The following is a 22,123-nucleotide window of genomic DNA, read 5'->3' on the forward strand; positions in this document are numbered from 1 at the left end:
TCGTAAACCCGCGTCTCGTCACCAGTAACAATGCGTTTCATGAATGTTGGGTCGGAATTGACTCGTTCTAGCATGTCCTCAGCGACTCTCATGCGATTGAGTTTTTGAAAAAAATTCAGGTCTTTTGGGACTAGCCGAGCGGCAACATGTTTCATACCCAAATTATTAGTTAAAATGGTACGGATCGACTCGTGAGATACAGAAAGTTCGGTGGCTATCTCTCTCAAAGTTGAATGAGGATTTTCAGTCACTATTTCCTTCACTTTTGCGATGTTAACTTCAGTTGCAGACGTTGATGGCCTACCAGAGCGAGGCAAATCTTCCATCACATCTCGACCGCTTTTGAACGCTTTGTACCACTCATAAGCACGAGTTTTTGATAAAGTCGATTCACCGTAAGCCTTCTGTAACATTTTCAGTGACTCCGAACACGATATTCCATTGGCAATGCAAAATTTAAGACAAACTCTTTGTTCGATGTTTTTATCCATTATGAAATTAGCAATACACACTAGATATGATATAACTAAAAATAGCACTGTATTTAATGTAAACAACAGATGCAACTCAAACTCCGCGCCAAAATGGAAAACAGTTGTGCCAATCTAACAACAACAAAAAAAACAAAAATTTGAATTTGGAACCATAAATAAATAATCCATTCCCGATACTTTTCTGACAGAATGTATAAGTATAAATCCGTTTTATGAAAAACAAGATAAATAACTCAGTAATATCAGTTTTTTTTTAGTTTAGGGATTTTTTTTAGTTTAGGGAATTCTATCATTTATTACCATAACAATCATTTATTACCATAACAAAGCTTCGTTCGAGTTCGAGCTCGTGTGTTTTAGAGCAATTTACCCTTTTATCGGCAACACCGTAATATTAAGGATACATTCAACTAATTGTAAATTAATTGTGTATTATATGTTTTTTTTTCCAAAACAATATAAAATCGAATGACGTTTTTCAAGAGTGAAACATCGATTCTCTGAATCGATTCAGTACTACATATTAATGTAAAATATCGAGTAAAATTTGATTAATCGATCTCAGATGGCCATCCCTATAGTCAATGTCAGGCAACTAAGAATTGAAAAATTGATGTGTTATTTTATTGAACTCACTCGAACAAACTTTATTTTTATTGGTTTCTAGAATTCAAATCATGGCTAAATTTTGTTTAAAAGACAGCGAAGAATACTATCTAGCCCTTTCCGATCATCCGAAGCGTTTCGATGTCGACAGTCCGGCTACAAACGTTTTTTTTGATGACACAAATGGGCAGGTCTCTGGTTGCTTTGTTTTGATTTTAATTTTGTACTCAAAATCACAAATTATTTAATTAGCAGGTTCTTTTTACTATTCTAAGACCTAGTATATTTTCGTAGTATTTAAGTACACTAGAAAACGAAAAGTTATACGCTATCAATAGAGAATATTTTTCCTTATAATACAATTTACTAGCCATTCCCATGGTGGTATACCTACTTGTCATAAATTATTGGTGATCGCAATGAAAAAGGCAGGTCAGACGTTAAATACGTTGTTTTAACTCAAACCATACTAAAAACTTATTTAATCCTTACCTAATGTGAAAACAAAGTAAAATAATTTTAAAATACCTCATTTTTTGTTTGTCTTTAGGTATTTACAGTGCGGTCAGGCGGAGTGACCGGTGTGACAGTTACTGGAATGGATGAAACAAAATGCACTTCATTTAGAATGGAAGACAAGGGTCCCATTTTATCTATTAAATTCTCACCAGACCACAGAGTGCTATCTATCCAGAGGAACCAAGACTCTCAGAATGCTACAGTGGAATTCGTCAACTTCAAAGATTTGGCTCCAACCAATGTGGAATACACTCATACATGTAAATGGAAGAATGCCAAGATCCTTGGGTTTGTCTGGCCACGGGTGAATGAGATCGCATTCATAACAGATCATGGCATTGAGTTGCTTCAAGTATTTCCTGAAAAGAAATTGTTGAAGAATTTAAAGAGCACTTCCTTCAGGTAAATGTTTGTATCATCAAGCTGCCGAGCTTGGGAACCGTATTGTGGCGAGTAATAAAGACCATGTCTCTACAGTGGTGCGTGGTTCTCGTGGTGTGCTCAGAGCAGCACGGTGGTGCTGGCCGGCAACAACGGCACACTGCTGCAGCCGTTTCTGCTCACCAACTCCACCATCACTAAGCTACAGAAACTGGAATGTATGTCACCAATTAAATACAAACCATAATAAGATAGTTTGTATCTGCAATCACATTTTATTTAAATACCCACATGGAAGTAGTTGTAAGAAATGTTTTGCTTCACTTTAGGAGCATATTACTTTGTGTAAGATATGCATAATGGGATAAGATGCCTTTTGTGCCTCTTCCAAACAGTTGACTTGAAACATTTTCCCTTTAAGATTTTTACTATAGTATGTTAGTAACAAATAAAATTAAAAACTACTGGACGAATTTTTATGCAATTGGCACCGATATGAAATAGACCTTGTGGAAAAACAGGAATAACAACTTTTTATCTGAAATATCTTACTAATTGATTCGTTCTCGTCAGTGGAGGCGGGTCGGCCGGTGGTGGAGCGCGACGTGTCGGTGCTGCGTGTCGGCGACGTCACGTACTGCGCCGTGTTCCGACACGCCGCCGCCGGCGCCGCGCCCGGACCCACTGAGGTGAACAAACACAGAACTATAATTAGTTATAAATATATGTAGTACAAATTGAGCTCCCCTCACTATAGGTCAAGATGTTTTGTCTCTAAACACCCTTAATAAGATTGGTGAGCGGAACGTATTGTAACGCTGTGATGTGTCCGTGTGGCAGGTGGTGCTGCACCCGCTGAGCGGCGGCGCGGCGCGCTGCCTGCGCACGGGGCTGGCGGGCCGGTTCGCGCTGCACGCCGTGAGCGGCCTCGTCGTGGTGCACCACCAGGTCTGTCCACTATATACATACACACCCGTCACCGCGCACGGGGCTGGCGGGCAGTCCTGGCATCTTCCCTTTAGAGGTCAATAAGTTTTCGACATGAAGCGACTCCCATCTGACCTTCAATATCTTTACAGACAAATTTTTTTTTTTTTTTTTAAATCTTTATTGGCCTAAAAGAAAACATGTTACATACATTCCATACAAAAGGAAGACATAAAAGTACTTAATATCTAAACTGGGACAGAAATAAAACATGCTACACAGTATTAACAAAGATTCCCACACTAGGCTAGGCCTGTTTCGTGGGTAACCTTTTAAGATGGGATTAACAGTCAGAATTAATGCGGACTAGAGAACTAACATCGGTACGATTTTATAATTATGGTAAGTAAGCATGCATTAAATATAGTGATAATAACTACATTTACCACACGCTTTTGCTAAAAGCTTCTGTGGTTATGTAGGACCAATTCAACAATTCGGTTTTGATTTTAAATTTTGCTTTGGTCAAAGACAAGTTATGGATTCTACATACCCTATTAAATTTATTATACATGAAAGGCTTTAAATACGGACTAAATCTTTTTGCAAATGCTGTGTTAACCAATTTTTGTGGTAGTCTGAATATTCGTCTTCTGCACATACGTTCGTAGTTAGGTGATTTGAGTGTTTCTTTGTGTGTAAGAGAAATAACTTTAAATATATAAAAACGTCTGACACTTAAAACCTTGGTTTCTTCGAATAACTGATCCGTGGAATAGCGGCGAGGTTTCTTGATCATTACTTTTAGCACACTACGTTGTGCTCTCTCTAAGTATATAAGATGGGAAGCAGCCGCTCCACCCCAAGCAAGGATACAATACGTTAGCACTGATTGACATAAAGCAAAATAAATAGTCTTAAGCAACTGGGGCGATGCTACATCACGAAGTACTCTCATTACGTATACTATCTTTCTTATTCTTTTGGACGTTTCAGTAATGTGGTTATTGAAGTTCAATTTTTCGTCAATAATAATACCCAAGTATTTAATAGACTGAGTTCTCATTATACGATCACAAGTGCAAACCGTTGTCATTCGATCACCTGGATCTTGACAGCAAACATGTCTCACCATTTCCGGAACTGATTTCGGTGCGGAAGCGGCTGTTTTGTGAAAACAAATCATTTTTGTTTTAGCTACATTAAGAGATAGGAGGTTATTATCTAGCCAAGACATTATTTCATTCAAGCCACTTTGCAATGAATGAAATACACTAGTCCACGAGTCCCCGTGAAAAAGAATGACAGTGTCGTCGGCGTAGTTAATCATATCAGCCCTTGACAAACTCAATGAAGACAGATCATTCAAGTAAATTAAGAAGAGAGTCGGGCCCAAAATGCTGCCTTGAGGTACTCCAAAAGTTGTTTCCCTGGAGTCACTGACAAAAGAGCTCACTTTAGTGCATTGTCTTCGTTCGGTGAGATAACTGCGAAACCAGTCTAGGCAAATACCTTTGATTCCTATAGACTCTAGTTTACTCAAAAGGATTGGAATAGACACCGTGTCGAACGCCTTTGTCAGATCCAGGAAAACGCCCGCGCATTTTCTTCCCTGGTCGAGATGATTTGCTGTTATTGTTGTCAAAAATGTGACTGCGTCTTCGGTAGATCTACCCTGTCTAAAGCCGAATTGTTGGCTAGATAAGATTTTGTTTGATTCCAGAAATTGCACCAGTTGGGCATTTACTATTCTTTCTAGTAATTTAGAAAAAACACTTAAAAGCGAAATTGGTCTGAAGTTGTTGGGATCATCAGATGGTCCAGATTTGTGTATAGGAATGACTGCTGCAATCTTCCAGATATCGGGGAAAGATCCAGTGGATAGACTTAAGTTAAAAATGTGTGTGAGTGGGTGCAGAATATACGGTTTTATGTATTTAATGAGACTGTTGGTAATGCTGTCCAGTCCCAAAAAATCAAAATCATATTGGATCGTGGTCACATCACATCACATTTTCGATTGTATTTGTGTAAACGCTATACGTAAGCAATGTGTGCGCAGTCGTCGCAGACGTCGCAGGTGTTCGAGGTGTCGGCGGCGGCGCCCGTGGTGGCGGGGCGCGGCTTGCGGCCCGCGCTGCTCCACGGGGAGCCCTGCCCCATGTGTATCCTTTTAAAGCTTTTCGTTAAAGATCCATCCTTATAGTAGTAAAACGCTGTGTTGTAAAAAAAATTGTATGGCCAAAGAAGGACAACTTCTTAGCTACCCAGCAAACTAGTTTGACCTATGAACCTTGACCATCGTAACGTCAGACTCGAGCAACTGGGTGGTGTTCCAGCCGGACTACATCATCGACGCGCGCCTCGGCTGCCTGTGGCGGGTCAGCTTGCTGCCGCCGGGACTCGTCCACAATGTGAGCATCATTCATAGCGTCATTTTACATGATGTCTGCAAAATCGAAGGACATGGTGAATCATGAACATGTCTAACTTTATGAAATAGGTACAAGAGAGCGCCCGCGAAACGATATATGCCCGCGGAAATTTTAAAAAGTCTTTTCTGAGCGGACGTCCTCAAGTCACAAGAAACCTTTTTTATATACCTATGTTACACTTCGGCCGGACTCCCATCATCGTCGCTCATAAATTAGTGTTGTGAAGTTTTAACATAACTAACAATTGCCTTGACAAAACTAACGAAAGCCAGCGATACCCGTTGGCCTTTGTCGGCCCGGTGTGTAGGCAGCTTTAATGAACCCACGAGAAATACACATTGCTACACGGCTCACGTACGACTGGGAACCCACAGATCCCGAAGGAGGAGATCCCGCGCATGGTGTCGGTGTTGCTGCGTCGTCCCGAGGGCGGCGCCACCGTGCTGCGCGTGCTGCAGCAGCTGGCGGCGGACGCGGGGAAATATCTGCTCGAACTCACAGCTGTTTTTGATGAAGTCAACTCGGTGTATAGGTTAGTCAGGGGCTAGAAAATTATATTCGTTATCGATGATAGAACCAACGTTTAAAGAGATATCTTAAGGAAAAAAAGGTTTGTATCACTTGAATCTTTTAAATATATAAGTATGTATTGTTAATTTTTGCAAATCATGTACGAGTAAGTTCTTTGTCTAAAAAATAAAGTTGATAAACATGGCGGAAGTCGATCAGCTGATCATGGTGTCTGCTAAAATCAATTCTTTCTGATCCCGACAAGAAGTTTATATTAAATTGTCACAAACAAGTCAATTTAAAAAAACTTGGGGTTCAGTTTCTACTCGGCCCCTACATACCGATTTTAACAAACGTCACTTAATCTATTAGTTAAATTTTAGACTATGACGTTATTAATAACTTCAACGAATTTGAACGATCACAAAGGCCTAAATATACTGATACACTCTGGTTTTACCTAGTGTTCTTTCAGGTTGTGGGCCCTTAAATCAGTAGAAATGTGATGAGGTTGGGTTTATCAGGAAGTGGGCGGACGCGGAGGTGGCGCGCAACACGGCGGGCGCCGCGCCGCGCAGCGCCGCGCCCGCGCCCGTGCTGCTCTCGCAGGCCGACATGTGCGCGCGCGTGCTCAACGCGCACGTGGACGAGGCGCACACCGTGCAGGTATTGTAGCGTGGTTTTTTTATTTGATTCACAAATCTACATCACTCTGTAATAAGCATGCTTATAAAATTGCCTCTTTCAGTTATTTAATTGCCAAAATTCAATAAAACATCCAGATCGTGTTCTAAAACCACACATTTCACAATTAATGCTAACAGATTTCTTCATAATTCGGAATGCAAATTACTTTCTTGGAAAATGTTCTGAGCGAAATCTTACAGCTGTGTTAAATCTATGAACTATGAAAGCCAAGACATCTGAATCAAATGCAGCGTTACTTTAAGTCTAATAAATTATTTTATAGTCAGCAATACGGCTTTACTGAGGGGAAATGTACAACTGATGCAGGTGTGGCTCTTGTCACTCATATTCTCAATGCATGGGAAGACTCACAGGATGCCATCGAAATATTTTGCGATCTGACCAAAGCATTTGATTGCGTAGATCATAAAACTTTTCTGCTCAAGCTCGCTCATCACGGGTTCGACACTACTGCCGTTGAACTAATTAAATCATATCTTAGTGATAGATTACAGACGGTAGATTTAAATAATACAAAATCTAAAGGAGCGAAGGTAAAAATTGGGATACCGCAAGGTTCCATTTTGGGACCTTTTCTCTTTTTAGTATATATTAACGACCTGCCTTGCATGATTGAGAAACAGACTGGCATCATGTTGTTTGCAGATGATACGTCGCTAATTTTTAAGATGAAGCGCCGTAGTGAAATCTGTGATTAGTTTAGCCGCCATTTCTAACTGGTTTTCAATCAACAACTTACTGTTAAATGCAAATAAGACCCAATGCATTAAGTTTACACTTCCCAATGTGCGGCAGGCAAATGTGGATATTAGTATAAGTAGTAAAAGATTAGATTTTGTTGATAGTATTACTTTCTTAGAAATAACATTACATTCAAATTTGAAATGGCATGCTCACATTTTGAAACTTTCTAAAAGGCTTAGTTCTGCAGCATACGCTATTCGTCGTATTAGGCATCTGACGGATGTGGCTACTGCTAAGCTAGTATATTTTAGTTATTTTCATAGTTTAATGTCATATGGTCTACTGCTTTGGGGATCAGCAGCAGACATACAAACTATTTTCATTCTACAAAAAAGGGCAATTCGAGCTATCTATGGTCTAAAACAAAGAGATTCGCTTAGAGATTTTTTCAAAAACAGAAATATTTTAACATTGCCCTCCCAATACATATTCGATAACATGCATGTTAGGAGAAACTTAGACTCTTTCAAAAAAGTAGGTGAATGCACTAGTAGATCACTTCGGAAGAATTTTAAGTTCGATCTCAGCACATTGGCTGGCTAAGGTAGGGAAATCATTTCTGATTAATTGTATAAGATTTTATAATAAATTACCAAAAAGTATTCTTAAAATGAATGATAGAAAATTCAAAAAGTAAGTATATTAAAGTTGAGCTTTGTAGGAAAGCTTATTACAGCACGGAGGATTATATTAATGATAAACATGTGTGGCCCGATCTTGACATAATGGCCTCTTAAATGCTTATGTATTTTTGACATGATCTTGACATAATTTGTACAGTATGTACATATTTTATTTTAGCTTTATTTTTATTTTATTTAACGAAATATTCGTATTGACATAATTAGTTCTACATTCATTCATGTTTTTAATGTAGACAATGTGCATTCATCCACGATTTAGATTTAAGAGATCTATATTTGTAAATTGACGTCCGATAAAAATGCTGCAGTGTAGTGTGTTCCGCCGCTTCTTCTACACATGCGCTTTGGAAGCGATAGTAGTTTTATATACATACATACATATGGTCACGTCTATATCCCTTGCGGGGTAGACAGAGCCAACAGTCTTGAAAAGACTGAATGGCCACGTTCAGCTATTTGGCTTAATGATAGAATTGAGATTCAAATAGTGACAGGTTGCTGGCCCATCGCCTAAAAAAGAATCCCGAGTTTGTAAGCCTATCCCTTAGTCGCCTTTTACGACATCCATGGGAAAGAGATGGAGTGGTCCTATTCTTTTTTGTATTGGTGCCGCGAACCACACGGCATAAGTATTTTTAATTAGATTTAAGTTATGTGACGTTACGGTACGTTCTATTCTGAATAGTTTAGTTTTATAATGGGCGCTACTGAGTCTAGCGAGATTGTTGCTGAGATGTCTCGGCGAGAACATCTTTAGATACAAATATGCAACCATCTCAAATCATTCTCGCCCTCGACAGAAATAACTGCTGCCACAAGCTTAGAGTAGGTACTAGAATAGAATAGTTTTATTTTCAAAATTGGATACAAGGTAGAGCACTTATTGACGTCACGTACAAATACCTTTTTCCACCGACCTTCGAGCAAATGCTTTCATATAATTGAAAAGGAAGAAAGTATTAGATCCAGAGGCACTAACACTGTTTCCCCGATCGCGCCAGGTGATCACCGCCTACCTGGCGTCGCTGGCGCGCCACGGCCTGGGCGCGCAGCACTGCACCGGCGAGCTGGCCGTGCGCGCGCTGGTGACGCGCGGCGCGGCGGGCCGCCTGCGCGCGCTGGCCCGCCGCGCCGCGCTGGCCGACGGCCGCCCGCTGGCCTGCCAGCTGCTGTCGCTGGGCCACCGCGACCCCGCCGCCGCGCAGCTCGCGCTCGACATGCTGGCGCGGCTCGGCGCGCACGAGGTCACTACCACCTCTCACATAATATATCTCGCATACTTTTCTAAACTTTATGCCATTCAACTACAAAATCCCTTATAACTAAGTATGTTATATGGGAAGTACTTATAGTGGAAAGTTAGTTAAAAGTACACTTCAGAAGACAAAAGGAGAACAGAGGAGAGAATTAATTAAATTAAAGGCACTATATTTTTGGAAATAAAATAATAAAATTAGACAATAAATATCTGATATTTTTTTCTACTGAACAAGTCATAACCGCCGTTGCTATTTCATACGTCAAGAGTACTTGCGATCTGCAGGAGATCGCGGAGGTGCTGCTGAGCTGCGCGGAGCCGGTGTCGGCGCTGGGCGCGGCGCGGCAGGCGGGCGCGCCCGTGCCGCCGCGCAAGCTGCTGAGCGCCGCGCGCGCCTACGCCGAGCGCGAGGCGCGGCCGCTCGCCTTCCTGGCCGTGTTCCACGTGCTGCGCGCCCGCAACCTGCGCGCCAGGGGCGACCCGCGCTTCCTCAAAGGTTTATTTTCTAAATTGGTATCACTTATTGACGTCACATCACTTAAATCTTATTATATCTACTACCGCTTCCAAAGCGCATGTGTAGGCGGAGCGGCGGAACAAACTACACTGCAGCATTTCGGACGTCAATTTACAAATACAGATCTCTTAAATCTAAATAGTGGACAAATGCACATTGTCTGCAATTAAAAAATATGAATGAATACAAAACTAATGATCCCACAAAAACATTTCATGTTAAATGTTGCCAATACGAGACCATATAGCTCGCACTGTCAAAAAGTAATCAGATCTCTTGTAGAGCCAAATTTCTAACCCCACATGCCCAGCCCTATATCGATAAGCCCTAATTTTACACTCAAGTTACGGGGAAATACTACAGCCATAGCTCGTACTGCGTAGTTCGTAGCGCGTAGCAGAGTTTTGCCACTATAATCTCGTAGTCGTAGGCGTGCAAACCGTGGACGCAACTGGCGAGTTGGCCGCACGGACTTTTTTTGTTGTTTGGGTACTAATACTAGCTTACATACCAAATTTCAGTTTTCTAGGACTTCAGGAAGTACCTTAAGAATTTTGATGATCATCAGTGAGTGAGTGAGTGAGTGACGAAATCGGGGTATTTTATATATCAATACAATCTAAAGTATAAGAGCTATGCAATTGAAACGTTAGAGGTTTATTAAGTCTGTCACTGACATCATATCTCGAATTTTGTTTATCTGGTATAACCCAAACTCAAGTTATGAAGGTTCAATAATACGACGAACCACTTTGAGAAAAGGCAGGTAGTGCCCTAGCGCTTCGCTTGGCTCGTATTGGCGGGGGCACTACCGTGCCCCCAGATTTCAATACGAATATTTCGATAAATAAATTAAGATAAAAAAAGATACGTACACACTGTACAAATTATGTCAACACCATGTCCAAAACGCGCATGCACATTAGCCACCTTAGTGTTAATTCCGGCTTCGTAGTTACGAAGCCGTAATTAACACTAATATGGATGTGTGGAAATATGTATGTATGTGTTTGTTACTCTTTCATGTAAAACATAACTTATTTTGATGAAATTTGCTACACGAGTTGAATGACGAATAACATAATACTGATGTACTTTTTTTCCTAAAAATCTTACGGGAGCGAAGCCTCAGGGCGCAGCTAGTATAATATAAACTGACTAGAAATAACTAGTAGATACTGCATATAGGTAGGTTCTATTTTAATTTAAACAACCCGGTTGCTAATCCGCGTAGTCAGCTTCCATTACCTGTATCAAAGTTAATTCTATTCTATTATTGGAATCCTCAAAAAGATTTAAGTAATTCGATTGTTATTTACAACGCATCCACCGTGAAATTGTTTGTACGAAAATAAATTATTGACGGCGACTTGCATAATTATTACAAAATCCTCTTACTGTTTGCAACCGTAACCGATCGGCCATAAAAACATGCCATTTATTTTTTATAGCAGTTAAATGATTGCTTTTTATTCGATAGTGATCGTGTGTTATATTTTTACGTCAGAAACCATAAGTACCTACTACTTAGAAATATTAAGCTAAGTAGATTCATTATCGCGTCCACTCGACAATCGCATGGTGCCATGGCTACAAAACAAGGTTATCGGCGCCAGGACGCCATGGCGGAACGTTCATTATCTTGTTGTGACGCCAAGCAATATGGTGTCAGAGAGGCTATCTTATCACTGTAACACCATTGATACTGCGTCTTATATAATGTATTTACATAAATACATCTTATTATTTTTGTTTTAATCTACTTTTATGACAACGTGTAGCTCTTTTGATGTTGGAAATCCTATACGAGCATTATGTAATACTACCTAAGACTTAACATGTTCCAAATATTGCGCAATAAGATTTGAATTCATGCAACCTGCTAATACTCTTCTTTGTACCTTTATACCTTTTCCCACTCTTTACAAATCGTTTTGGTTCAATTTACGTACCGGGACTACGTAGGCACTGTACCTATACATTTTTTGTAAAAATATTTTGTATTCTTTTTTAATTCGTATAAAGGAACAATGGACAGATACTTACCTATACGATTGGTTCCTTAAGATGATTATGTACTTCATAAGCTTATAACGAAAGTTATCGAAAGCTTATTAAAAATAATTATTTTTTTGTTGATTTGTTTGTATTATCAGTTTTATCGAAAGTACTGAACTGATTTACCCTATTGCTTTGTTTTTACTCCCCAAAACATTTAAGTTCAATTTATCTTTTGCTACTTAAACTTTCTGATCGGGAGGGATTTCGGTCAACTGAACGCATGAGATTTTTTTAAATATGAACATTTTCTACTACTACATATACTAATTGTATAGTTTTTAATAGTTTGTTTTCCCGTCTTTCACGTCAAAAAGACATTGAGCAATCTCCCTGAAATTTTGCATACACGCGGTAAGCAAAATTAGTGAGTAATATAACATTAGACTCGATACATTGCAAATCATTATTTTAACTCAAGTAGACAATTCTGTTTTTTTTTAATTAAAAATAATGGTAGAATATTTGCTTTGTCCCGCAGGAGAACAATGCGACAGCTTTGTGGAGTACTACAACCAGCTGATGTCGGAGTGAGCAGGCCGCCGCGGGCGAGGCTGGGCGAGGTCGAGCAGTTTCTCCCTTCACTGCCCGCTGCAGCCGCCGCAGTAGACTAGCATTTACATCCCTAAGTTTAAGTACCTACATACATTTATTATATTTTATGTAAATAATAAAATGTACCTATTTTTGTTATATTAAATTATACCTTTTTATTAGCATTTCTGTATTTTAACTGTTTAATAAAGAAATAGGTACGTCTTCCTCATCTTGACCCAAACTGTAGCTAACATCGTGTCTAGACAAACAGAGCAAGGTCAATATATTTAACAGCATTTATCGCGGGCACTTCTAGTTATGTAAAAAATAACAAAATTATTTTTCAAAGTCAAATCTACATATCTGTAGACCATTTATTTGTAAATAAGTCAAACCTCTAAGCTGTTGATATGTCAATGGCTTTTCGGCAAAACTTCATCCCAAATATAATAGGAATCGGCACCAAAATAAATGTCAGTATGTAATATAATTGTGGCAATAGTGAAATTTTGTAGTTAAGGTTTCTGATAATGTTGATGGATTGGTATGGTGAAGCCACTAAACTTTTCTCCTGTGGATAAAATAATAAAATAATGTTTTTAACATCAAAATAATTTATTTGCATCAAATGCAATTACAAACTCTGATCAGATAGGGAAATGCTTAATAACATGTTGTGATTGTAGATGGATATCTTTCAATTAAAAGTGTACGACTGCCCGGATAGACTTGCCCGCATGCATCAAGTGGAAGGCCTCATTGATCTCCTTCAGAGGCACATTGTGTGTTACGAAGTCATCTAAGGGCAGTTTCTTACTTGTGTATTCATCAACTAGTTTAGGAATGCTATCACGGCTCTTGTATCCACCAAAAGCTGTTCCTTTCCATGTGCGGCCTGTGACAAGCTGGAACGGGCGTGTACTGATCTCCTCTCCTGAACCTGCGACTCCAATGATCACAGACACTCCCCAGCCTTTATGGCAAGCCTCCAATGCAGAACGCATGATATTAACATTACCAATACATTCAAAAGTATAGTCCAGGCCACCATCTGTCAAGTCAACCAGCACCTGCTGAATTGGTTTGTCATAATCCTTAGGGTTGACAAATTCATTGACTCCAAATTTCTTTGCAACATCAAATTTGCCAGGGTTTATGTCAACTCCAATAATGCGCTTGGCACCAGCTGCCTTGCACCCGAGAGCCACTGCCAACCCCACAGCTCCCAAACCAAAGATAGCACAGTTAGAGCCAGGGTCCACTTTGGCCGTGTTCAGGGCTGCTCCATAACCAGTAGGCACACCACAACCCAGCAAACATATTTTATCCAATGGTGCTGTATTGGACACTTTGCACAAAGAAATCTCCAAAACTACTGTGTATTCACTGAATGTAGAACAACCCATGAAATGGTAAAGCTCCTTTCCTTTGCAGCGGAAACGCCTCGTACCATCGGGCATAACGCCTTGGCCCTGCGTAACGCGCACTTTCTGACACAAGTTCGTTTTTGGGTTGAGACAGAATTTGCAAGTATTACATTGAGGTACGTAAAGCGGTAGGACGTGGTCACCTGGCTTTACAGAAGTCACCCCTTCGCCTACGCTCTCGACGATGCCGCCGCCTTCGTGTCCCAAAATAACGGGAAAAACGCCTTCAGGATCTTTCCCAGAAAGTGTGTAAGCGTCTGTATGGCACACACCAGTGGCGACAATTTTTACACGCACTTCGCCAGCTTTTGGCGGATCCACCTCGATTTCTTCCAGCGACAAAGGTTTCCCGGCTTCCCAGGCCACTGCAGCTTGACACTTTATTACTTTTCCGGCTGTAGACATGTTGCGCAGACAACTACTCTGATTGACTACTAATAAATGACTGAAAAAAATGCTTTGACTTGTAGCAAAGATAAAATTATAAAAAACAATCCTATAGCTACCTAATCTAATCAAGTCAGTAATGAATGCGATGAATGGTATTAATTCCTTGTTTGTAGGATAAAATTATAGGTACCTAATGATAAGGTTAAGATGTAAATAGGTAACGACCTTGACTTTGCATTGCATAACCAAACCAAACCATAATGCCATATCGGTTCAACATACCCTTGTAGGCGATGGGCTAGCAACCTGTCACTATTTGAATCTCAATTCTATCATAAAGCCAAATAGCTGAACGTGGCCATTCAGTCTTTTCAAGACTGTTGGCTCTGTCTACCCCGCAAGGGATATAGACGTGACAATATGTATGTATGTATGTATACCCTTGTACATTATTATACATACAGTGGGGTCAGGGACTGAGGGCGGCCAAAGAGCTGAAGTTAAGTTTTACGGGTCTTAACTAGTCTATACTCGAGACAACCTAAGGTTTGCGACGACTAGACTATCAAATCAACCAATAGATTTTATTAAATAAAAACACATATCAAACCATGATATGTGTTTTTATTTAATAAACATCACATCATAAACATAATAATAAAAATCACATCATAAACATCTCTTGCACTTATTTGACAATACAAATCTCAAGCAAAATCAATCAATGTGATTGAAAAGTGACAATTGTCAAAATACAGAAATATTAACAAAACCAACCGATGTAAGATCACGAAATATTATTACGTTCTCATTTAGTTTTCGAACGAACTCGTGATTGTCAATGCCTATCAGCAATAATTCCAGATTGTCATTGTCAACAAATGTAAGTAACACCTACCTACCACATGTTGATGTTGAGTTAATTACGAATAAATATTGATAATAGTTAAAATTTTTCACATGCCCATTTTTTCGAATTCGAATAAATTATGGCTAAATTACACAATTACTACGTGTTGTGCCCCTTGATAGATCAGAAAAGTTTTCTCGGGGTATCAAAAGATAAAGAAAGCGAGTTTGTTATAGTTACACTGGCACGCAATGTTGTAAATAAATATAGGGTAAGAATTAATAAATAAATAATTATTTCATTTTCTATCAATCTAATTATAACTTACCTAACTGCTTTTATAATGGTATTTATTTCAGCTTTCAGATCAGAAGCAAGTTGGTGGATGGACATCGAAGGAGCACATTACTGCGCCGGTCATTTACGATATCGACCAAGACAATTATGTCGGCGTTTTTAATAATAACACCATTAAACTTTGGAACAAAGACTCACAAAATTTAGACAAAATTAAAAAATTTAAGGTAATCTTATCATATGAAAAAAATTATTATAAAAATAAAAATATATACATATAAACAAGACAAAATAACTGAATGCATTTGAAAAATGTGCAGTGCACCCTAGGCTCTAGGATGGCCATTTGTACGTGCGTACATAAATCACGCCTCTGCCCGGGAGGGGTAGACAGAGACCATATCTTTCCTCATGGCCATTTGTCTTGTATAATATATTTGTTTACATAATTAGCTATAAGTTTATTTATAACTAGCGACCCGCCCCGGCTTCGCACGGGTGCAAAATTCGGAAAAAATTATACTTAAAAACCTTCCTCTTGAATCACTCTACCTGTTACAAAAAACCACATCAAAATCCTTGCATAATTTTAAAGATTTAAGCATACAGACAAACAGACTAAAATAACGACTTTGTTTTATACTATGTAGTGATTCATTAAATGAAAAATACTTAATTATATTTGTTTACAGTTTCCACTGAACATTCTGAAAATCACACCACGAGAATCACAAACTCCACTTATTATATTTTGCAATGGGAACTGCGCATCTTTACCATATGCTATAGAAAATCGCAAAACTTATGAAGGCAAATCATTGCTGAAAGATGGTGAAGAAGTCATTGATTCTGGTTGCTATTCACTGGGCAGAACAGACCACATCTGTTACCTCGTTAAGGAAGGTGCTGATAACTATGAAATTGTCAGCTGCCCTATTCGGGATGAGCTGGGAGATTTGGACAAGTCCAAACTTAGCCGGGTGAAGGTGGCCCGAGCTAATGTTTGTGTGGTGGGAGGATTAGTCAGCACATCTGAGAAACCTTCTGTGTTCTTCTTATGTGAGTATACAGCAACCCTCAGTAGAATAAATAATTGACAAAAACACTGGATAATAGCTTTGCCCGTTCAAATTTAGTGCCTCTATCCTATATCCTATGTCCTCTCTGTGCTGTGCGGGTCCCAGCAATAATAGACAAAAGAAAAAGGCCACCATCTCTTTCCTATGGATGCTGTAAAAGGCGGAGGGATAGACTTTTTAACTTGGGATTCTTCTTTTAAGCAATGGGCTAGCAACCTGTCATTATTTGAATCTCAATTCCATCATAAAGCCCAACAGCTGAATGTGGCCTATCAGTCTTTTCAAGTCTGTTGGCTCTGTCTACCACGCAAGGGATATAGACATGATTATATGTATGTATGTATGTGGTGGGAGTTGAAAGTGCGAAGGAAGACCGAATGTCGGCGAATATACCCGAGTTAAAGCGCATTGACCGAGAATATTAATGATTTAATCAAGAGTGTTCTTAGCTTTACCCCCAGAGCAAAAAAGAGATGTGTTATAATAATATTGATGTCTGGGGTTACAACAGAGGGCAGGCGCGGTGCGGTAATAATTGGCACAAACTTCGATAAATACTCTTTATCGGCCTTTATATTCACGCCCGAAAATTTTCATTTTACCATTATCTCATTAGATAGTTAAGTATCTAAGTAAGAATCTTAATAATAAAACTAAATAAAAAAGATCGTAAAGAGCTATTTTTATTTAGGTATATTAAATGCATATCGTATTTAACGTATTTAATTGTATAAGGATTAATAAATACTGCTTTAAATAAAATAAAAATCCCATTAATATATAACACACATTATGTATCTATGTAATAAATTGATACAATTTTTACGAACTTATTTTTAACAAAACAGTATATTGTAATGTGTAAAAGCAAAAAAATGCTTATTGTGGATTATCCTTGAGATAGTAGATCTATTATTTCTTAAGAGGTATCCCACAAAATATTGTTTTGTTGTAACTCAAAAAGCTTTAACAGCATTTTCGAGCACAGCTCCCGATGGGAGTAATTTTTTCCGACATGTTGAACTTAATCGTCATAATATCATTAGTTAGAACAAAACTGAAACTTAATACACAAATAAAATTCGTCCAGTACTTTTCGAATTTATCGCGTACAGACCGACAGACAGACGCGGGGGCTTTGTTTTATAATATGTAGTGATAGTGATGATCATGAATTAATGGATTATTTAAGTATCATGTAGATATTATTTAATAATTGAAATTGATTCCTTTATTACCAGGGTCAGACTCCAAACTAGCTGTATATGACTTAATCAAGAAATCATGGAAAACTGTTGGAGCAGTGCCATGGGTGTCGACAGTGAGCGCCGTTTCCCTCGCATGGATGGGTAAACATCATCTCATCTTATTTGGCAACAACTCTGAGCAGGACGGAGCGGTCATTGTAGTGTACAATACTATGCTGGGCATCGGGTCATGTAGGTATCCCATGAAGATGTACTCTGAAGGTGCAAGACTATACTGCATGAACGGGCGCATCGTTCTCGAAGCTTCCAATCACATCGGCATGTTGCCTTATGTATTAGAAACAAAAAGAAACTTGTCAAACCTGTTAGGGTCTCATGAGATCGTAAGAGATGAACAAATGGAGATAGCAGAATGGGACTCACCAGCACCAAACATAGAGAGCTGCAAGGAAATAAAAGAACTTGTAAGTCCGGGCATCGCAGAGAGAGCTATCTGCTCTCATGTAATTCCTAAGTTGTTGGAGAACAAAAACAAACTGAGCAGCATATTGTATATTTTAAAATCAATCAGGGATGTTCCTGAATCTGTTTTGGTAATGCTACTCCACTATGGCATAAAGCAGATGAATCCTGAAGAATTGGATGTGACAGATGAGAAAGCTTGTGCTGAATTTTTCGTCATTCGGACAAAACAGAAGCATTTTTTGAATCAGATATTGAAATTAGATTTTAGTGATGCTCTTCTCATTCCATACCTCAGAGAAGGTTTGTCACTGAACAGTACACTGTTCCTGTTGAGTTATATAACCTGCTTGTTAAGTAATCGTGATGATCACCTGTCCGTAGAATATGAGAGCAGATTGTGTGATTGGTGCAATTTGATCATGGATGCATTCTATCAACACTTTCTAATGACGAAAGATGAAAAAGTGGCACGGGTATTAGAAAATACAATGAGAGTTTGCCAACACTCTGTAGAGCAGCTGTTGGCCATCGACGAGTTACTGCCTATATTACACAAAGTAGTTTCTGGCAATATAATGGAAGAACAAGAGGAAAAGTTGTCTTACGCTATTGAAATTATGCAAATATAAAGTTTGAGTAAAAATGGATTTTGTTAGCATGCACCTTATTTTAAAATGTAGAATTGTTTTATTTTTAAGTTCCTTGGAAACATATGGCTAAATGAAAACAAGAGGAGCGTCCGTGGTCGAATTGGTAAGGTCGGCATCTTTGAGGCGACGTGCATTTTAACCAGACGGATAAAATGCGTATCGCAGACACAGGTTTGAATCCCACCCCAGCCATGTACCAATGACTATTTTTCAAAGTTATGTACATTTGGTTACATACTAACCGATGCTCTTATGGTGAGGGAAAACATTGTGAAAGCTGCACCTGAATGTGTAACCATGCTCAATCCCCTATGGGTTAGGTTCCCCTTCAAAGTTAGCAGAAATAAGACAAGAGTCCCGTCAAAACTCGTAAAAACCTGACTTGCCTAACCTAAGATCCATGGCGAAGGCAAACCCAGGCTCGTCTCCAGAGTGGTGAGGATGCAACTGGGTCTAAAGCTAAGAGGAAGATGTTTGAATTTAAAACAAAATTTACTCAATAGTTTTTTTATTTGCAGCTCTAGCAAACTGCACAACCATAGGTCTTTCTTTCAACATAAATCCATTAGTCTCATTCAAAGCAGTCTCAGCTATTTCAACTGAAGGGAAAGTGACAAATGCTTGCCCTTTCATCTTCCCCTCTTGCATCACTCGGACGTCGAACCCTACGTCATCATCTGGGAGGTGTGCAACGTAATGTTTGTATATCCTCTTAACATCCTGCTCAGTCACAGTTTTAGCCAGATTCTTTATATACAATCTCATGGAAGGTTGCCCTGGGTGGTAGTTCTTGTAAACTGGCAGAATCTTCATGTCTCTGTATGATATTCTATTTTTCAACAATTCCTTTCTAGTTATAGTGGGCTGTTCAATTTCTATAGGTGTGTCTGTGACCTTTTCTGGTTGCTCTGGCTTCTGGAATTTCCCCAACTCTCCTATTACTTCTAGTGATTCTGGGGCTTTCTGCAAGGCATCCTGGGGAACAAACACTGATATCTTCTTTGTCTCTTGGAGCGGTGCCACATTCTCAAACACTTCTACCTGATTATGTGGAACTTTCCGAACTTTAGGCAATGTGGCTGTTGACAAAATGGCTGCTGGCCTCTTTCTTGTTTTTGGTAGTGTATGGAGGCGCTTCAAAGACACTGGAGTGGGCTGATGTTGTTTCTCATGCTCATCACTTGATATTTCAGATTCATCAGTATCAGATTGGTTAACTGGCATTGGTAAAATTTCATCTATAAAATATGTCCTAAAAGTTTCTTTAAAGTATTGTATAGCCTTTTCGTTCTCTTCAAAAGGAATGTCAAGACACATTTTATTCATTAAATGTAGTGTTTGTACGTAAAATGGTTTGTGAGATAAAAGGCAGTAAATAATATTCACAATGATATTGCAGTCAATATCTGGATATTTGTAGTTAATGTGCATAGGAGGAGGCTGGTAAAAGTCAACAGAAGGATTCCAGGCGTTGAGAGCGCAAAGAAATTCTGTGACATGTTTGGTAATAGACGAAGTTTGTTCAGATTCCGGTTTTTGAGATACAGGTTCACCTTCAAATGAGTACTCTACTACCAACCTTCTGCCAGCTATTTCGAGTTGATGAAGCCTAAGTAATGAGCTCTTTGCCTTCTCAGCGTTAGCGAAAGACGCGAATATATAATTTCTTTTGAATTTTGTTTCCCAAACTTTTTCGGCGCCGAAGTGCTTCAAAAGCTGCTCTTTGTCTTCAAAAGACAACGTTGAGGGTAAATGTCTTATAATTAATACTTTAGACATTGTTATGTACGTTACAATATATCATTAGTTAAAATACAAGCTACTACACCGCGAGTTCCCAAAAAAATAATATAATAGTTTTGGTATGTTTGTTTGGTATAAACAGTACCTCTATTTAGTTTGTGGTATAAACCACATTGTTTTGTTCAGATTCGTTCCACATGGATCAGGCTAAGGTCGAAGACCATACTGCCTCGCAGATATTACTATTTAAGACAGATGGGACACTCACTGGCCATTGCTTCACAGTTTAGTTTCTTTGTATGAGCATAGCGCTAGTGTCTTATCTGTCAAACAACTATCCATGAATAGGTTGAACAGCCACGGTAACGCAACACATCCTTGCCTAACGCCTTTCTCAATCTTAAACCACTCAGTGTGCGCTCCGTTTATCCTGACACAAGCACTCGCATCCTCATATAAGGATTTCAGTGCTCGTATTAAGAGACTGCTCACCCCATGCATAGAAATTGCTGACCACAATTCATTCCTCTCAACTCTGTCATAGGCCTTTTCCAGATCTATGAATGTGCAATGGACTTTTTGACTCTTGGCCAAAAACTTTTCGGTTATGCACCGCAAGGAAAAGACCTGATCAGTACATCCCATTCCCTTTCGAAATCCCGCTTAAGCATCCCATATTTTGTCATCAGTTTCATTCCTGACTCTATTAATCAATCTATTCTTCTATAAAATAATATCTCTGGTTGTACTCAATCGGGTTTTGGGTTTTGTTTATACCAGGCCTTGAACACTGTAGTACCAATATATGCGTGTCGCACACGATAAAATGTCTTCGGTCTTCAATAATTAAGAATCTTTAAAAAAGTCTTCCTTTAATTAACTATCTAATTATTTTCAATTCTTTATAAGAGACAGGTTCAAATCAAATTAAAATTGTTGTGAATTTAAAATAACAATTTATAGTAACTCTCAATATGTTTTATATTTTCAGCTGAAGAACATTTGAATGATCACAATCATGTTTTAAATACAAATACTTTATTTGCTACTAGCTGTTGCCCGCGACTTCGTCCGTGTAAATTTCGAGTTGAATTTTGATCATACAGTCAGATACAGACAGACAAAAAATGTAAAAAAAAAATCTCCATCCGTTTCAGTCAAAATATTAAATGTACAGACAAAATATTTTTACCGTTTTATTACTTTCGTAACTTATTTGCAGGCAAACTCATGCCTTGAGTTCATTCAAATGTCGATATCTTTTTTTTAAGGAAACCGATTTTGATGAAACAAACTTTAAATGTTCTTCTGGGTAAAAACAAAGCAATTGGTGAAAGTTTCAAGTAAATCGGTTCAGTACTTTCGGAGATGATCGTGATCATACATACAGACAGACAGACAAGAAATTCAAAAATAATATTTTTGCTTTCTATTATTCATTTTAAGTATCCCTCTATCCATTTCAGTCAAAAATAATTAATGTACAGACAAAATATTTTTACTGTTTTATTATATGTATATAGATAAATGCGGTACTATTATAGGTGTTACAAAGCATATACATTTCGCGCATTTAGCCAGTCATGGCATGCAAATTGCACCACTTCGGAAGCAGTAGAAAATGCAAGAGAAATGCCTATACTAGTAGGTATATAACTAATATACTTACGGTCACG

At 38.7% G+C, this 22,123-nt stretch overlaps 4 protein-coding genes across 8 annotated transcripts; 2 read left to right on the top strand and 2 right to left on the bottom strand.

Moving 5' to 3' along the window:
* The first annotated feature begins 1,062 nt into the window (after window positions 1-1,062).
* LOC106140007 (regulator of MON1-CCZ1 complex) lies at window positions 1,063-12,941 on the top strand. 4 transcript variants are annotated; one of them, XM_060946419.1, is made up of 13 exons: window positions 1,063-1,291; window positions 1,651-2,021; window positions 2,097-2,218; window positions 2,574-2,689; window positions 2,841-2,948; window positions 4,990-5,092; window positions 5,241-5,341; window positions 5,737-5,894; window positions 6,397-6,538; window positions 8,970-9,046; window positions 9,101-9,212; window positions 9,512-9,722; window positions 12,283-12,941. In XM_060946419.1, the coding sequence occupies exons 1-13, from the start codon at window positions 1,172-1,174 to the stop codon at window positions 12,333-12,335; spliced, it is 1,794 nt and encodes a 597-aa protein (XP_060802402.1). In that variant the 5' UTR covers window positions 1,063-1,171; the 3' UTR covers window positions 12,336-12,941. The 4 variants fall into 4 exon arrangements, with proteins under 4 accessions (XP_060802402.1, XP_060802401.1, XP_060802404.1 ...); XM_060946418.1 differs by having other exon boundaries at window positions 8,970-9,212; XM_060946421.1 differs by lacking the exons at window positions 8,970-9,046; window positions 9,101-9,212.
* On the bottom strand, window positions 12,933-14,728 carry LOC106140002 (alcohol dehydrogenase class-3). 2 transcript variants are annotated; one of them, XM_013341520.2, is made up of 2 exons: window positions 14,618-14,728; window positions 12,933-14,210 (listed from the first exon to the last, which is right to left on the bottom strand). In XM_013341520.2, the coding sequence occupies exon 2, from the start codon at window positions 14,168-14,170 to the stop codon at window positions 13,040-13,042; it is 1,131 nt and encodes a 376-aa protein (XP_013196974.2). In that variant the 5' UTR covers window positions 14,171-14,210; window positions 14,618-14,728; the 3' UTR covers window positions 12,933-13,039. The 2 variants fall into 2 exon arrangements, with proteins under 2 accessions (XP_013196974.2, XP_060802405.1); XM_060946422.1 differs by lacking the exon at window positions 14,618-14,728 and adding an exon at window positions 14,346-14,437.
* Window positions 14,729-15,021: 293 nt separating this feature from the next.
* LOC106140003 (nucleolar protein 11) lies at window positions 15,022-18,721 on the top strand. Its single transcript, XM_013341521.2, has 4 exons — window positions 15,022-15,276; window positions 15,365-15,529; window positions 15,995-16,361; window positions 17,623-18,721. The coding sequence occupies exons 1-4, from the start codon at window positions 15,145-15,147 to the stop codon at window positions 18,681-18,683; spliced, it is 1,725 nt and encodes a 574-aa protein (XP_013196975.2). The 5' UTR covers window positions 15,022-15,144; the 3' UTR covers window positions 18,684-18,721.
* A 475-nt stretch (window positions 18,722-19,196) lies between these two features.
* LOC106140004 (RNA-binding region-containing protein 3-like) lies at window positions 19,197-20,724 on the bottom strand. Its single transcript, XM_013341522.2, has one exon. It carries the CDS (start codon window positions 20,481-20,483, stop codon window positions 19,197-19,199), a length of 1,287 nt encoding a protein of 428 aa, XP_013196976.2. The 5' UTR covers window positions 20,484-20,724.
* Between the last annotated feature and the right edge of the window lie 1,399 nt (window positions 20,725-22,123).

Source organism: Amyelois transitella, chromosome 11 (assembly GCF_032362555.1).
Source record: "Amyelois transitella isolate CPQ chromosome 11, ilAmyTran1.1, whole genome shotgun sequence".
Classification (NCBI taxonomy): Eukaryota; Metazoa; Arthropoda; class Insecta; order Lepidoptera; family Pyralidae; genus Amyelois; species Amyelois transitella.

Bases quoted from the DNA above. Each gene is read 5' to 3' on its own strand.
- LOC106140007 (XM_060946418.1), top strand. From the start codon at position 1,172: ATGGCTAAATTTTGTTTAAAAGACAGCGAAGAATACTATCTAGCCCTT. The intron at 5,342-5,736 runs GTGAGCATCATT...GGGAACCCACAG, and splicing joins CGCCGGGACTCGTCCACAAT to ATCCCGAAGGAGGAGATCCC. The intron at 6,539-8,969 runs GTATTGTAGCGT...CGATCGCGCCAG, and splicing joins ACGAGGCGCACACCGTGCAG to GTGATCACCGCCTACCTGGC.
- LOC106140002 (XM_060946422.1), bottom strand. From the start codon at position 14,422: ATGGCATTATGGTTTGGTTTGGTTATGCAATGCAAAGTCAAGGTCGTT. The intron at 14,211-14,345 runs GTACCTATAATT...CATTTTTTTCAG, and splicing joins CATCTTAACCTTATCATTAG to TCATTTATTAGTAGTCAATC.
- LOC106140004 (XM_013341522.2), bottom strand. From the start codon at position 20,483: ATGTCTAAAGTATTAATTATAAGACATTTACCCTCAACGTTGTCTTTT.
- LOC106140003 (XM_013341521.2), top strand. From the start codon at position 15,145: ATGGCTAAATTACACAATTACTACGTGTTGTGCCCCTTGATAGATCAG. The intron at 15,530-15,994 runs GTAATCTTATCA...ATTTGTTTACAG, and splicing joins ACAAAATTAAAAAATTTAAG to TTTCCACTGAACATTCTGAA. The intron at 16,362-17,622 runs GTGAGTATACAG...CTTTATTACCAG, and splicing joins ACCTTCTGTGTTCTTCTTAT to GGTCAGACTCCAAACTAGCT.